Genomic DNA, 12,313 nt, shown 5'->3' on the forward strand with positions numbered 1-12,313 from the left:
TATATATAAGCTATGTATTTTTTTCTATTTTTTTAAAGTTTATTTTTTGGGGGGAGGGGCAGAAAGGGAGAGACAGAATGACAAGCAGTCTCCATGGTGTCAGCATAGAGCCTGATGTGGGGCTTGAACACACAAACTGTGAGATCATGACCTGAGCTGAGATCAAGAGCTGGACCTTTAACTGACGGAGCCATCCAGGCACACCTGTATCTTTTTCTTCTTAATTAAAGCACCTATTTTATTGCATAACTGCATTTAGAGGGTGACTGATTCCAACATTTATTTATTGACTTCTAAGTCTGAGACCTAGTAAACAATTTGATTTTCCTGCCCACACACTGATGAGATTAATACCAGTGGTACAAAAGAGAGACTAGTACAAATATAGCTACTTAGCTATCATACATAAGCACAAAGGGAAAACGCAAACTCTGATTTAGATATTCCTCACAGAATTTAGGAGAAAGAAAATCCTAATGTTTCTCAATTATCACTAGTATATCACCATATTTTTCTCTGATTCCTGAGGGAGAATGTGTATTTACATGATAAAGCAGAGTAAAAGAATAGATTGACACCAAAGAGAAGCTGAGTGATACAAGACGTATATTATATCTCGGGGCACCTGGGTGGCTCAGTAGGTTCAGTGTCCGACTCATGATTTTGGCTCAGGTCATGATCTCATGGTTCATGGGACTAAGCCCCTCCCCCCCATCCCCATCAGGCTCTGATCTGCTGTCAGCTTGGGATTCTCTCTCTGCTCCTACTCTGCGCTCAGGCATGTGCAAGTGCTCTCTCCATCCTTCTCATAAATAAACATAAAAAAAGAGTATTTCATTTGACAGTCTTGACAATGGTTGCTTGGTAAGAATTCAAAGATCTCTAGCCCAAACAGCATCTAAAACAAAACCAACAGGACTATATACAACTATATATATATAGAAGCTCCCAGAATACTCCCAGGACACACATACAAAAGCACAAATACTTCAACTGAAAATAAAGATTAAGGAATGAGAATGAGAAGAATGGAATACTCCCTCTGAAATTATGTAATAAATAGTCTATTCTACCACCTGGTGGCATATATCATGCACATAATTCTCCTTCACTATTCTCGCTCTGCTTCCTGACCAGGCAACACCAAAATCCACTCAAAAATTGCAATGCTGAGTGGATATAGAGGCCATAACAATACAGAAGGCACCCAACAGCCGTTCTCTATTGGTGCTAGGCGACTGAGAGGAACATGAAGGGTTAGAGAACACAACCCCTGTGGGCATTCTGGCTATTCCAACTGGAAAACACTTATTCTCAAAGTTAAGTGTGCTAAGGACCCTAAATTAAATTTTCTCAAAAGTTGTATTTTACAAATGATAATTAGGTTTTCAGAAGAGCATAAATGCCTATTGAAAACTCAAGCTATTGATGCAGAAAACTAAGATTTCAAATGTATCTTTGGTAATAAAATTACAATGTAATTTTTGGCTATCATCTATTGGGTATAAAAAATTTCTCAGGTACTAGCTGATACAGGTCCAGATACTAGCCAAATACAGCACCTGTTTTATCTAACACTCAACATTCTTAGGTGAGTCAGTGTTATCCCCTTTTACTGATGAGGAAACTGATGCTCAGAGTGGTTAAGTAGTTTGCTGGACACCACATGGTTAGGATGTCACCATGTCCGCAAACCCTAGGCCTGCTTGGTGTCGTAGTCCACTCTCAGTAATATAGCGTGATGCTTTCAAAGACCCATCATAAGAAAGGAGCTGCTTGCTAGGAATGACATGGTCTGGCAAATCAAGAATTCAGATGCAGAGATATTACCACATCTGGGCTACTGCAATGTTTTGTGGAGAAATCAAGGTAGAATATCTAAAAATGGGTCCTCGCCAGCCATACCAAAATGTATGCTTTTAGTAATTGTACAAAACCAGTTAACTATCAAGATAGAGTGTGTATGGAAAACACTTCCAAGTGTCAACTAATAACACATGAACATAACCACTTTGCTGCATTTGCTTCAGGCTTTTCTCTTTTAAGAATTAGGAATTGGAAAAAAATAAATATGCTTATATTACTTGTCTATTGGTGTGGATATTCTAAGTCAGGTGATCATACATTGGACTTCAGCTCACTGTGGGTCTTAGCTACACAGGTGAGGTTCCTACATTTCGCCCATGCCCAATGTTGGCAGTTTCTGAACCACTTCTATCTGCTCTTCGTCTTCCTCATCTTTGTTCCCTCCGTACCTCAGTTCACTGATGTCAAGCCTTTGGCTTACTGAGTGACTCCTTGCCCGTTTTCCTGGTTTTCATCAGAAACCCAAAAAAGTGCTCATCGCAGCACTTGAGCTCAGAGTTCTTTGGACAATATCCTTTTGGGCTTGACAGGCTCCAACCAAGGATCCCTGTTCCCAACAATGCTTGAAAAAGAATATGAATTTTCACATTTGCATAGGAATAATTTTATATATAAACATATGTAAGTTATGCCTTTCCTTTATGGAATACTGAATCTTATTCTTTTATGGCCAAAACCAAAATGTACCTTTGGAAATTAGCAACCAACTTGACATCAGCTATGACCATCTTATGTTCAATAATCATGTGCTTCAGAAGTTTGTCTTGTTCGTCCATAGGAAAATGTTCTTCACAGAAAATACAAGGCACAGATGGAGAACCTTCTAAAGCGGTGGTGCCACCTGGACTTTCTGGCAGGGAAAGCGGCTCCAGGATACAATCCTTACTGTCTGGGAGAGAGAAAAAGCAAATGCAAAAGCAAGAAGAAAAAAAAAAAAAGAAAAAGCTGAAATCAACTCTTTAGAAGGATGATTTCTCACCTCCTGCATTAAAAGGATCCTAAAGGCATGTACATATTTCCAAAAGGAAAACTACACAGTGCCAGAGTGCCAGAGAGCAGGATACTTTATTATCATTTTAAATAGATTCTGCAACCTAGAGGCAGGGAGTTGTGCAAAGCAGCTCCAACTCCCCATTTGCCGGCTTGAATGGGGGAAACCCATTTGTCAGAGCAGCTGTTCCAGAATTCTTGGACACTGGCCAGTGGCAGCAATTCCGGGGGTACTTGCTAGGGGAAGGCTGCAACATGCTGGGTTAAGGTTCTATGGCCCGAATGTGACCTATGGCTGACAGTCATCACACTATGGGAAGTAAATGGTATATACTGAGGCTCCAGATGATACCAGGCCAGTCTTTTTAGCTGCTTCCTGTTGCACCTGCAGACTCTTTCCTGTTAGGTTATTTGTCATGTGCAGAGAAGAGAGCTCTCACATTGGGTTGACACAGTGTGTGCTGGGTGGCCCAGGTGGTAACTTTTGATGTTGATTTATGTCTATCATTTTGCTTGTTACACAATTATGTATCATAATTCAAGTTCTTATGAACAAAGAGATGATCATTTACTAGACATACAGGTAAACATTTTTTCCTATGTATATTATTAATTTTCCTAACATTAGTTATGGTATCTTTGAGAGTTGAGCTGTGTAAGGTCTGTATCTCTGAACTCCTGCCTCATACCAGGACCACGCGTGTCAGGAGCCCTCTTCAGTGCTCTGTGGGGAAAGACTGGACTGGTCACCTTTAGCTGGAAATTGAGTCGTTAGTAACTAGGCAACTAGGATAAGACATTCAGCATCTGAGAAAGAAAGGAGACCTTCATAAAGACAGACAGTTATTCCACAGAAAAGTGTTTGGAATTAGCATACTATTAATTTTATTTCTTATTTTCATCATACTTTACCTTATTTCTAAAGGCCTTCTTAATTACGTAATTCACTGAATCAGTTAATGGTGCACTGCTGACCATAGCCTGAGAACTGGACAAGCATTCATTCACTCACTTAACAAAAATCAGCTGAGTATCTACTGAGGGCTGGTCTTTTCTGCTTAATGTTGCATGACATGATCCTTATCACCAAGGCTAAAGTGCTTGCAATTTGTTAAATAGTACAAATAAGCTGAAAGGATAAAGAGAGAGAGATGGAAACTGTACTGGGTCTCTGGGAACATGGGAACAGGAGAGTCAACTGAGCTGGGGTGGGCAGGTGTCCCAAAGGACATGTCCTCTAATACATCATTCATAATACTCTTCTCATATTAAAGTGTGCTAAATGGAAATTTTATGTTAGTTCCGTAAAATTATTTTAATACCAGAAAAGGTGGAAATAGGTATACATGACAATGAAGATAATACTGAGAAACATACACGCACTTTAGAAGCACTATTAACAAAAGTGATATGCTACAACGATTATACTTATTAAATTACATAATGGAAGCAGGAGTTCTGGACATCCACAGTTTCTCAGTTGTAGGTTACATTCCTCAGTTGTAGGTTAAATTTTGTAGAAACTTAAACTCTCATGTTAAAAATAAGATGGAGAACGAGAAATAGATAATAAACTTATGAAAGTGTATTTTACATTCATTAGAACTGGACAACAAAAGACACATATATTCTAAATAAAGGTACCATCAGTAAACAGTACATACCATCTACAAAATAATAGGTACTGTCTTACATCCTTCTCCCCAAATTTGAATGATCTGCATAAATTCATTTTGCCTGATTGCAGAAAACAATGTATTAATCATCACCAATAGCAAGAGCTAACATTACTATGTGTCTGATATTTGGAAATTACCCTAGCAAAGGGCTTCAGGGCATTTTCTTTTTTCTTTTTCTTTCTTTTATTATTATTTTTTGAATATAATTTATTGTCATGTTGGTTTCCATATAACACCCAGTGCTCATCTCAACAAGTGCCCTCCTCCTTGCCCATCACCCATTTTCCCCTCTCCTGCATCCCTCATCAACCCTGAGTTTGTTCTCAGTCTTTAAGAGTCTCTTGTGGTTTGTCTCCTTCCCTCTCCTTAACTATTTTTTTCCCCTTCCCTTCCCCTATGGTCCTCTGTTAAGTTTCTCCTGTTTCACACATGAGTGAAAACATATAGTATCTTTCTCTGCCTGACTTATTTCACTTAGCATAGTGCCCTCAAGTTCCATCCATGTTGCTACAACATGTTGATTCTTTCTCATTGCCATGTAGTATTCCATTGTATATACAAACCACATCTTGTTTAAAAAAATTTTTTTTTGGCATTTATTCATTTTTGAGAGACAGAGACAGAGCATGAGCGGGTGAGGGGCAGAGAGACAGGGAGACCCAGAATTCCAAGTAGGCTCCAGACTCTGAGCTGTCAGCCCCCGATGTGGGGCCCGAACTCACAGACTGCGAGATCATGACCCGAGCTGAAGTTGGACGCTTAACTGACTGAGCCACCCAGGTGCCCCTAAACCACATTTTCTTGATCCATTTGTCAGGTGATGGGCATTTAGGCTCTTTACATAATTTGGCTATTGTTGTCAGTGCTGCTATAAACATTGGGGTACATGTGTTCCTATGCATCAGCACTTCTGACTCCCTTGGGTAAATCCCCAGCAGTGCTATTGCTGGGTCATAGGGGAGTTCTATCGATAGTTTTTGAAGAACCTCCATACCGTTCTCCAGAGTGGCTGCACCAGTTTACATTCTCACCAACAGTGTAGGAGGGTGCCCGTTTCTCCACATCCTTGCCAGCATCTATAGTCTCCTGATTTATTCATTTTAGGCATTCTGACTGGTATGAGGTGGTATCTCAGTGTGGTTTCAGGGCATTTTCTCAATTAATTCTAGCTACCTTACTCAGGTAGTAGTATTATAACCCTCATCTTCCAGATCAGACTCCTGAGACTTAGAAAAGTTAAATCAAGTGGCCTAAACACAGTAAGTTAAACTCAAACACCACATTATTCTGCCTCTAGTTCCAAAAGGCATTTTCCCAAATCTGTGTTTTTCTTTAATGTGTATATTCAGTGCCTTTTTGAATTGACATGTATTCACAAGCCACGCTGAACCGTTCTGCATTCTGGCAGTGTCCGGCTGTGTCCCTGACACTACCTCCAACAGCAACTCTTATACAAATCTCAGTAGCCCACATCCTCCAAAAACCACTGGGTACAGTTTATTTCTGTCACTGTATTCTTTCCTAATGTTTTGCTATAAACACTCTAATATTCTTCTGTGGTTCATTCCTCCTTCCTTTTGTATGTTCAATGCCCAGTTTCTCCTTCTGCAAATTATTTTTCAGAGAATGAAACTAAATGTTCACACACGGCAGAACCAAACTGCATGTGGTTACTGTAAACGCATACAGGAACAAAACCATAAGTATGCAAATTTCATGTATGAGGAACCTGTGGTTTAGGAGATACTAAGTCATATTTGGGAACTCGAGTTACTGTGTAATTCAGAGAATAAAAATTTTAATAGAATATTTCTGGACAAGATTTTAGTGTTCTGACTCCTTAATCATTTAGCATCACGCTCAAAGTTAGTTATAACAGCACTGATCTAAACAAGTAGTTTGTTTACCTGTGTCTTTCTTTCCCCATGTCAGACTGTTGATCTCCAGAAGGCAAGAGGAGTCCTGGTCACCTTTAATTACCTGGCATGCACACTGTGTTACTGCACCATGACTGCCACCACCACTGTGGGTTCACTTTGTGTCAGGCACTGTTAAGCCCTTTATATGTACTTTATTAACCCAATTAACCTTTACAATAACCGTATGACAGGCATTCCATTTCTTTTCCTATTTTATAGTTGAAGAAGCTAAGGCACTTAGAGGCCAAGTGACTTTCCCTAGAGCTAGTCAATGGTGGAGCAGGGATTTGAATCCAAGCATTCTGGCTTAAGCATTAGCACTCTGACCCTACACATAACACTGAGGAAGTTGGATCTTTTCCTATATAGGAAGTAGAGCCACTCCTGTGTTTACACTGATGTGGGGAGAGTGGGTTGGGAAGACGCAAGTCTCCGAGCAGGGAGATCGGCCAGTGGGGAAACTGCTGCAGTGTCCTGCTGGAGGTGTCAACGTTAGCAGTGCTTGGAGGGGACGGACAGAGGAGAGGATGCTGACAGTACAGTGACCGTTCCTGATTCCTGGTTGGCCAGAGGGAATGAAGAAGACTGGGATGCCTTCTGGGATTCTGGCAGGGGAGGCTGTAGGAATGAGGGTATCAGTCACCAATCTAGGAATGCATGTATAGAAGCAGTTTTTTTGTTCTGTGAGAAGGACAGACAATGAGTTAAGCTTTAGATGAGGCCAGGTAATCTGCTCCAAAGTTAAATATTCCTGACATGGCATTTGGACAAGGGCTGGAGTGACTGGAGCCTCGTGTGATGCATTTGTGTTATGTTCTTTGTTTGCCCGCAACCCCCTCCCCCAGTCCTCTTGAGGGGCTGACTCACTCCATCTCTCCATGCCCAACAATAGCAAATATCTGTATTGTAATGAATTATTTGTATGTGTATCTGTGGCCCTAGGGTAGTATGGGAACACATCAAGGTCAAAAACTAAATCTTATTTTCATATCTCTGGTGTACACTATATAGTGCCTGAAACATAGATGGTATTTGATATGTGCTTGAAAAAATAAGACCCGAGATACCTAAAACTAGAGTTATACCTTTAATTCAGCTTTTAGGTAAGTTCTATTTCAGGCAACACCTGTGGCTGTCTGTCTTTAGGGAACTTTCTCTGCCCCAGACAGAGAGCAGTCCAGAATAATTATAGCCAAATCTTTAGTACTGTGGGCTTTGGTATAAGAGCCCACTGGTAATAAATAATGCCACAAAAATTATATTAAATTCCAATAACAAGTATTACTGAGTATAATAAAAGTATACTAGGTTTATTTAGGACTTCTAAGTTCCTGTTTTACTTTTCAAGCACGCTCTCCAGTAAAGAGAAACCAGGTGCCTTTGGAACGCAGTTATGCCACGCCAGCAGAGGGTGTTTCCATGGCAAAGGCCTGAACTGAAGTATATATTTTACTTTAGAGCGGTGGTTTCCAAATCTGTTGTTTCATCACCTGGAGGGCTTTTAAAAAGTAATGATGTCAAGACCTTATTGTTAGACTGACGAAATGTAACTCTGACGGAGCAGTAATTCCTAAACTCAAGTCTGGAGATCGATGGTTCAAAGGATGATTCCACAGGGGCTGTGGACATCCTGATCATACATTAAAGTATGGGTTTACTGAACTCACAGAAAGTCTGTAAACTGGGAATAGGGCCTGGTGGCAAAGCTTACTTGATTCTTGATTCTGTATTCTGTACTAAAGAGAGTCTCTCAAACTCTAAGCACTGTGTCAACAGAGACAGCTCAGTAAGATTTGTCTAACAGAGTGTTTATTTCTAGCTGCCACTGTAAGAATCATAGCTATACCTTACCATGTGGTAAAAAACCATAAATACAGAAATACAGAATTCTTTGCTACAGGGACCTTGAACTCGAAAAGGCAAAAGGAAATAAACTCTATCTAGCTCCTTTCAGCAAAGAGGCAAAGCATCTTGGAAATCCTGTTTTAGCCCCACATCTACTTCACACATTTGTTACAAATTAACAACAAATTATCTGCTCTAGTTCTCACTTTGAACAGCAACTCTGTTCAAATGAACTGTAAAAAATACCATCCCAAGAGAGCTGAATTTTTGAGGAGATCCTATGCTGATTGTGAACCGACTTTACTATTGACTCTGGCTAAGATTCCCAAAGTACCACATTATTATTCTAAGATCATGCTTCTCAAACTTTTAACATGCTTCTAATTCACCTGGAGACTTTGTTAAAACATAGATCCTGATTCAGGAGGTGTGGTGACCAGGGAAACACGCCCATGCAATCTCCTGCTGCTCTGAGCATAACTGAAAGACTGTCTCAGGTGCTGTATTCTGAAATCTTACTTGCACCGAAGCCAAGCTTTCCACAGGCTGCTGTCTCAGTAAATGATTAGCGTCAGCAGAAATGGTAAGGCAGACTCATTCCTGTGAGACACAAAATTTCACTGACATATGACAGTGGCTAGAGGACTCCCATCAGCTTGCCAGAAACGTGCTGACGTGCGTACAACCACGCTGCCGTCTGAGATTCTACTCCACCGCCCTTCCTTCCCTCTTTCCTTCCCAGGGGTCAGACCTACAATGCTACCTCCTCCAGCACTCTCACCCTGTGCCCTCCTTTGGGGTCTTCTCCCCCAATCTCTTACATGTCAAATCCCATCTTGCTGTGTGCTTCTTGGAGGACATGAGCTAACAGAGTAGGTCTAGGAGGTAAAAAGTCTTGACATTCTGGATGTCTGAGTTCCCAGGTGATGTCAGTCTTGTTATGCACAATCATCCTTTGAGTAGCAAGGTTCTATTTAGGGAACAAACTAGTCATGAATTCATATTATATCTATATGCTAAAATGACAGCCCTAGACTTTATAGTGTATTATTCCTGCTAAGGAGATAAAAGCTGCTGGTGCTTTGAAGGAAAAAGAATAAGCTTCTGAGATTTGTCCCCCTTAAGTCAAATGAGAAAAGAAAAGCCCATATCAACAAATAATTGATGAGAAGTTTTTCAATTCATGCGGGATTGGAGAACACCTCACACATCACTCCCCCTTTAGGGAAGTACCCACACTTTGCTCTGCACACCACCATCCCATCACTGCTAAAACTCTGAAAAAAATATAAAGTGGTAATTTGGTGATAAACCCAACCCATATCAATTAAGTTTAGTTGTGATTCTTATCACACTCTGAGAATCTAATTGATAACCATAAAAATTGAAATATGAAGATGGGCAGGGGTTTTGTAGTTTTAACTTGCTGTAAACAAGCTCCTAATTTAAAAAAAAACCCATTTCCTTTACATTTGTTCTTTATTATATTAGTATAATTTATTTGATGATAGCTTTCTTGGCTTATCATCCAAGTCTAGATTATATTTTCAGGCCTGTTCTCTAAGCTTTTGATCGGAAAAACATATCTTTCCATAGGACTCCAATGCCTACTCAATGTCATTTGTTATGCCTTAGTGTTATTCTGAAGGTAAAACTTAAGAAGGTAACTTTACTTCTAAATTCTTGAGGGTATTTCTCACTTAAACTAAAAAAAAAAAAAAAAAAAAAAAAAAAAGCTTCCTGCTTCCTAAACAAGTCTGTTCCCTAATTTCTAAGAATGTACCCCCTAATAGATGCATTTGGAAAATGGAGAAGATTGCATCTAGTCTTTTTAACTGCAATCTATCTCTAAAGCTCAGAGTAAGAATATAAGACCCTTATTTAAATACCCTTGGGCTAATAATTCATTATGTAAATTACTGAGGTCTAATATAGGAAAGGGGAGATGGACTTAAGTGAGCTCTATTATACATTCTTGAGACCACTGAGACTGCTGATGAAGGTGTGCTGAATTAGTAGACTCAAATATAGCTGGAGGGTCTGCCACAGCCTTTGGTATGAGTTTATAAACACATTCAACTCTTAAACCTAATAAACCCTGTGCTTAGAAATTTAAGGAGTTAATTTAACACAAGCAAAAAGCTATAAAAATGTTATTACAACATCACCTATAAAGCAAAGTAATAGAAACAGCCTAGGTGTCATGCAAATGAAAAGCAGTTCTTTAAAATATGGCATATCTGTTCTGTGTATTGGGGTGCCTGGGTGGCTCAGTTGGTTAAACCTCCGACTTCGGCTCAGGTCAGGTCTCACGTTCGTGGGTTTAAGCCCCGCGTTAGGCTCTGTGCTGACAGCTAGCTCAGAGCCTGGAGCCTGCTTCATATTCTGTGTCTCCTTTTCTCTTTCTTCCCCTAACCCGCTCATGCTCTGTCTCTCTCTGTCTCAAAAATAAATAAAACAAACAAACAAACAAAAAACAAATGAATGTGGTAAATGACAGTTATAAAGACAATGGGAAAATATTGTAAAATATGTTTGATATTTATTAAAAAGAGCCTAATCCACAATGAATTCCACACAATTCCTCACACACACACACACAAACATACATGTACATACACCCACATATAAGTACAAGGGTTGAAAGAAAACATACAATTTCTCTAACACTGAAACATTTTAAAATAAAAAGCATGTATTCTGACAAGTTCCTCAATGTGACTGTAATAGATAAAATTAAGTGAAAGAAATAAAGCAAGTATAATTTTACTTGGCTACTTTCTAAGTCTTAACATTTTAAGATGAAAAATTTTGATTACATTTATCATTTAAAAAGCTTGCTATGCACAATGTATATGGTATGCACAAAGTATATGCTAATCAAAACTACAGAGATTAGTAATATAAAATCCCTATCCTGAAGAAATTGTTAGCCTAGAGGAAAATATGAGACAACTGTACAAATAATTATAATACAGTCAACATATGCAAAATTGAGCATATAAATCAAGGGTTAAAGGATAGGGAAGGGAAAAAACTCAAATCAGGAGGAATGAAGGAGAGTCTTCATAGAGGATTCTTGAAATGGTAAAGAATTCTAGCAAGTATATATAGGTAGTTAAAGAATCAAAATAGTCCAATTAGTGCTAACATCTAGGTAGGAAAAGGCAGGAAGGGTAGATGGAGCACATGTTGGTGCACCTTAATGCCAGCCCAAAGATTTATATTTAAATTTGGAAGTGGTGAGTATAGTCAGAAAGTCTTTAATTAAGTAACATAACATATTAGGTCACAAAACAAGTCTTAATAAAATGAAAATGCAAAAAACTTACGGGATGCAGCAAAAAAAAGAAAAAAAAAAGGAATAGGGAAGCTTATACTGGTAAATGCCTAAGTTAAAAAGAAGAAAGATCTCATAAACAACCTAACTCTGTAACTCAAGAACTTAGTCAAAGAAGAACTAAGCTTAATGGTAGCCTAAGGAAGGAAATAATAAAGAAGGGCAGAATGAAATAAAGGAAAAAAATCAACAAAATTAAGTTGTTTTGAAGAAAATAAACAAAACCGACACACCTTTAGACTAAGAAAAAAAGAGAAAAGATTCAAAATCAGGTATGATAGAAGGAAAAATTATACATCCTGTCAAATATGAATCATGAAGAAATAGAAAATCCAAAAAGACATATGACGTGATTTAATAAGTAATAATAATAATAAAAAACTAACAAAGAAAGGCTAGGGAACAGATAAATTCACAGGAGAATTCTACCAAATATTTAAAGAAGACATAGTGCTAATCCTTCTCCAAAACATCAAAGATGAGGGAATACTCCCAAACCCAACCAAGATCAATTTTATAAGAAAAATACAATATCCCCAATGAATACACACGCAAAAATCCTTAACAAAATACTAGTCAAATTCAAAAGCAAATTAAAATGATTATACACCATAATTAAGTGGGACTTATCCCACTTAATTCATACTGAATGGTTCAGTATATAAAAATCAATA

General features: G+C 38.7%; 1 protein-coding gene across 2 annotated transcripts in view; it reads right to left on the minus strand.

Annotated features, from left to right (window-relative positions):
* Nucleotides 1–12,313, minus strand: part of ZNF277 (zinc finger protein 277) — a 109,944-nt gene that overhangs the window by 40,458 nt on the left and 57,173 nt on the right. Inside the window, exon 2 of one of the 2 annotated variants that reach the window (XM_029924775.1) lies at nucleotides 2,554–2,755. In XM_029924775.1, coding sequence (XP_029780635.1) covers nucleotides 2,554–2,755 — 202 coding nt within the window. The remainder of the gene's footprint in view (nucleotides 1–2,553; nucleotides 2,756–12,313) is intronic. The other variant, XM_029924785.1, reaches the window with a different exon arrangement.

This window comes from Suricata suricatta, chromosome 2, assembly GCF_006229205.1.
Source record: "Suricata suricatta isolate VVHF042 chromosome 2, meerkat_22Aug2017_6uvM2_HiC, whole genome shotgun sequence".
NCBI classification, from domain to species: Eukaryota; Metazoa; Chordata; class Mammalia; order Carnivora; family Herpestidae; genus Suricata; species Suricata suricatta.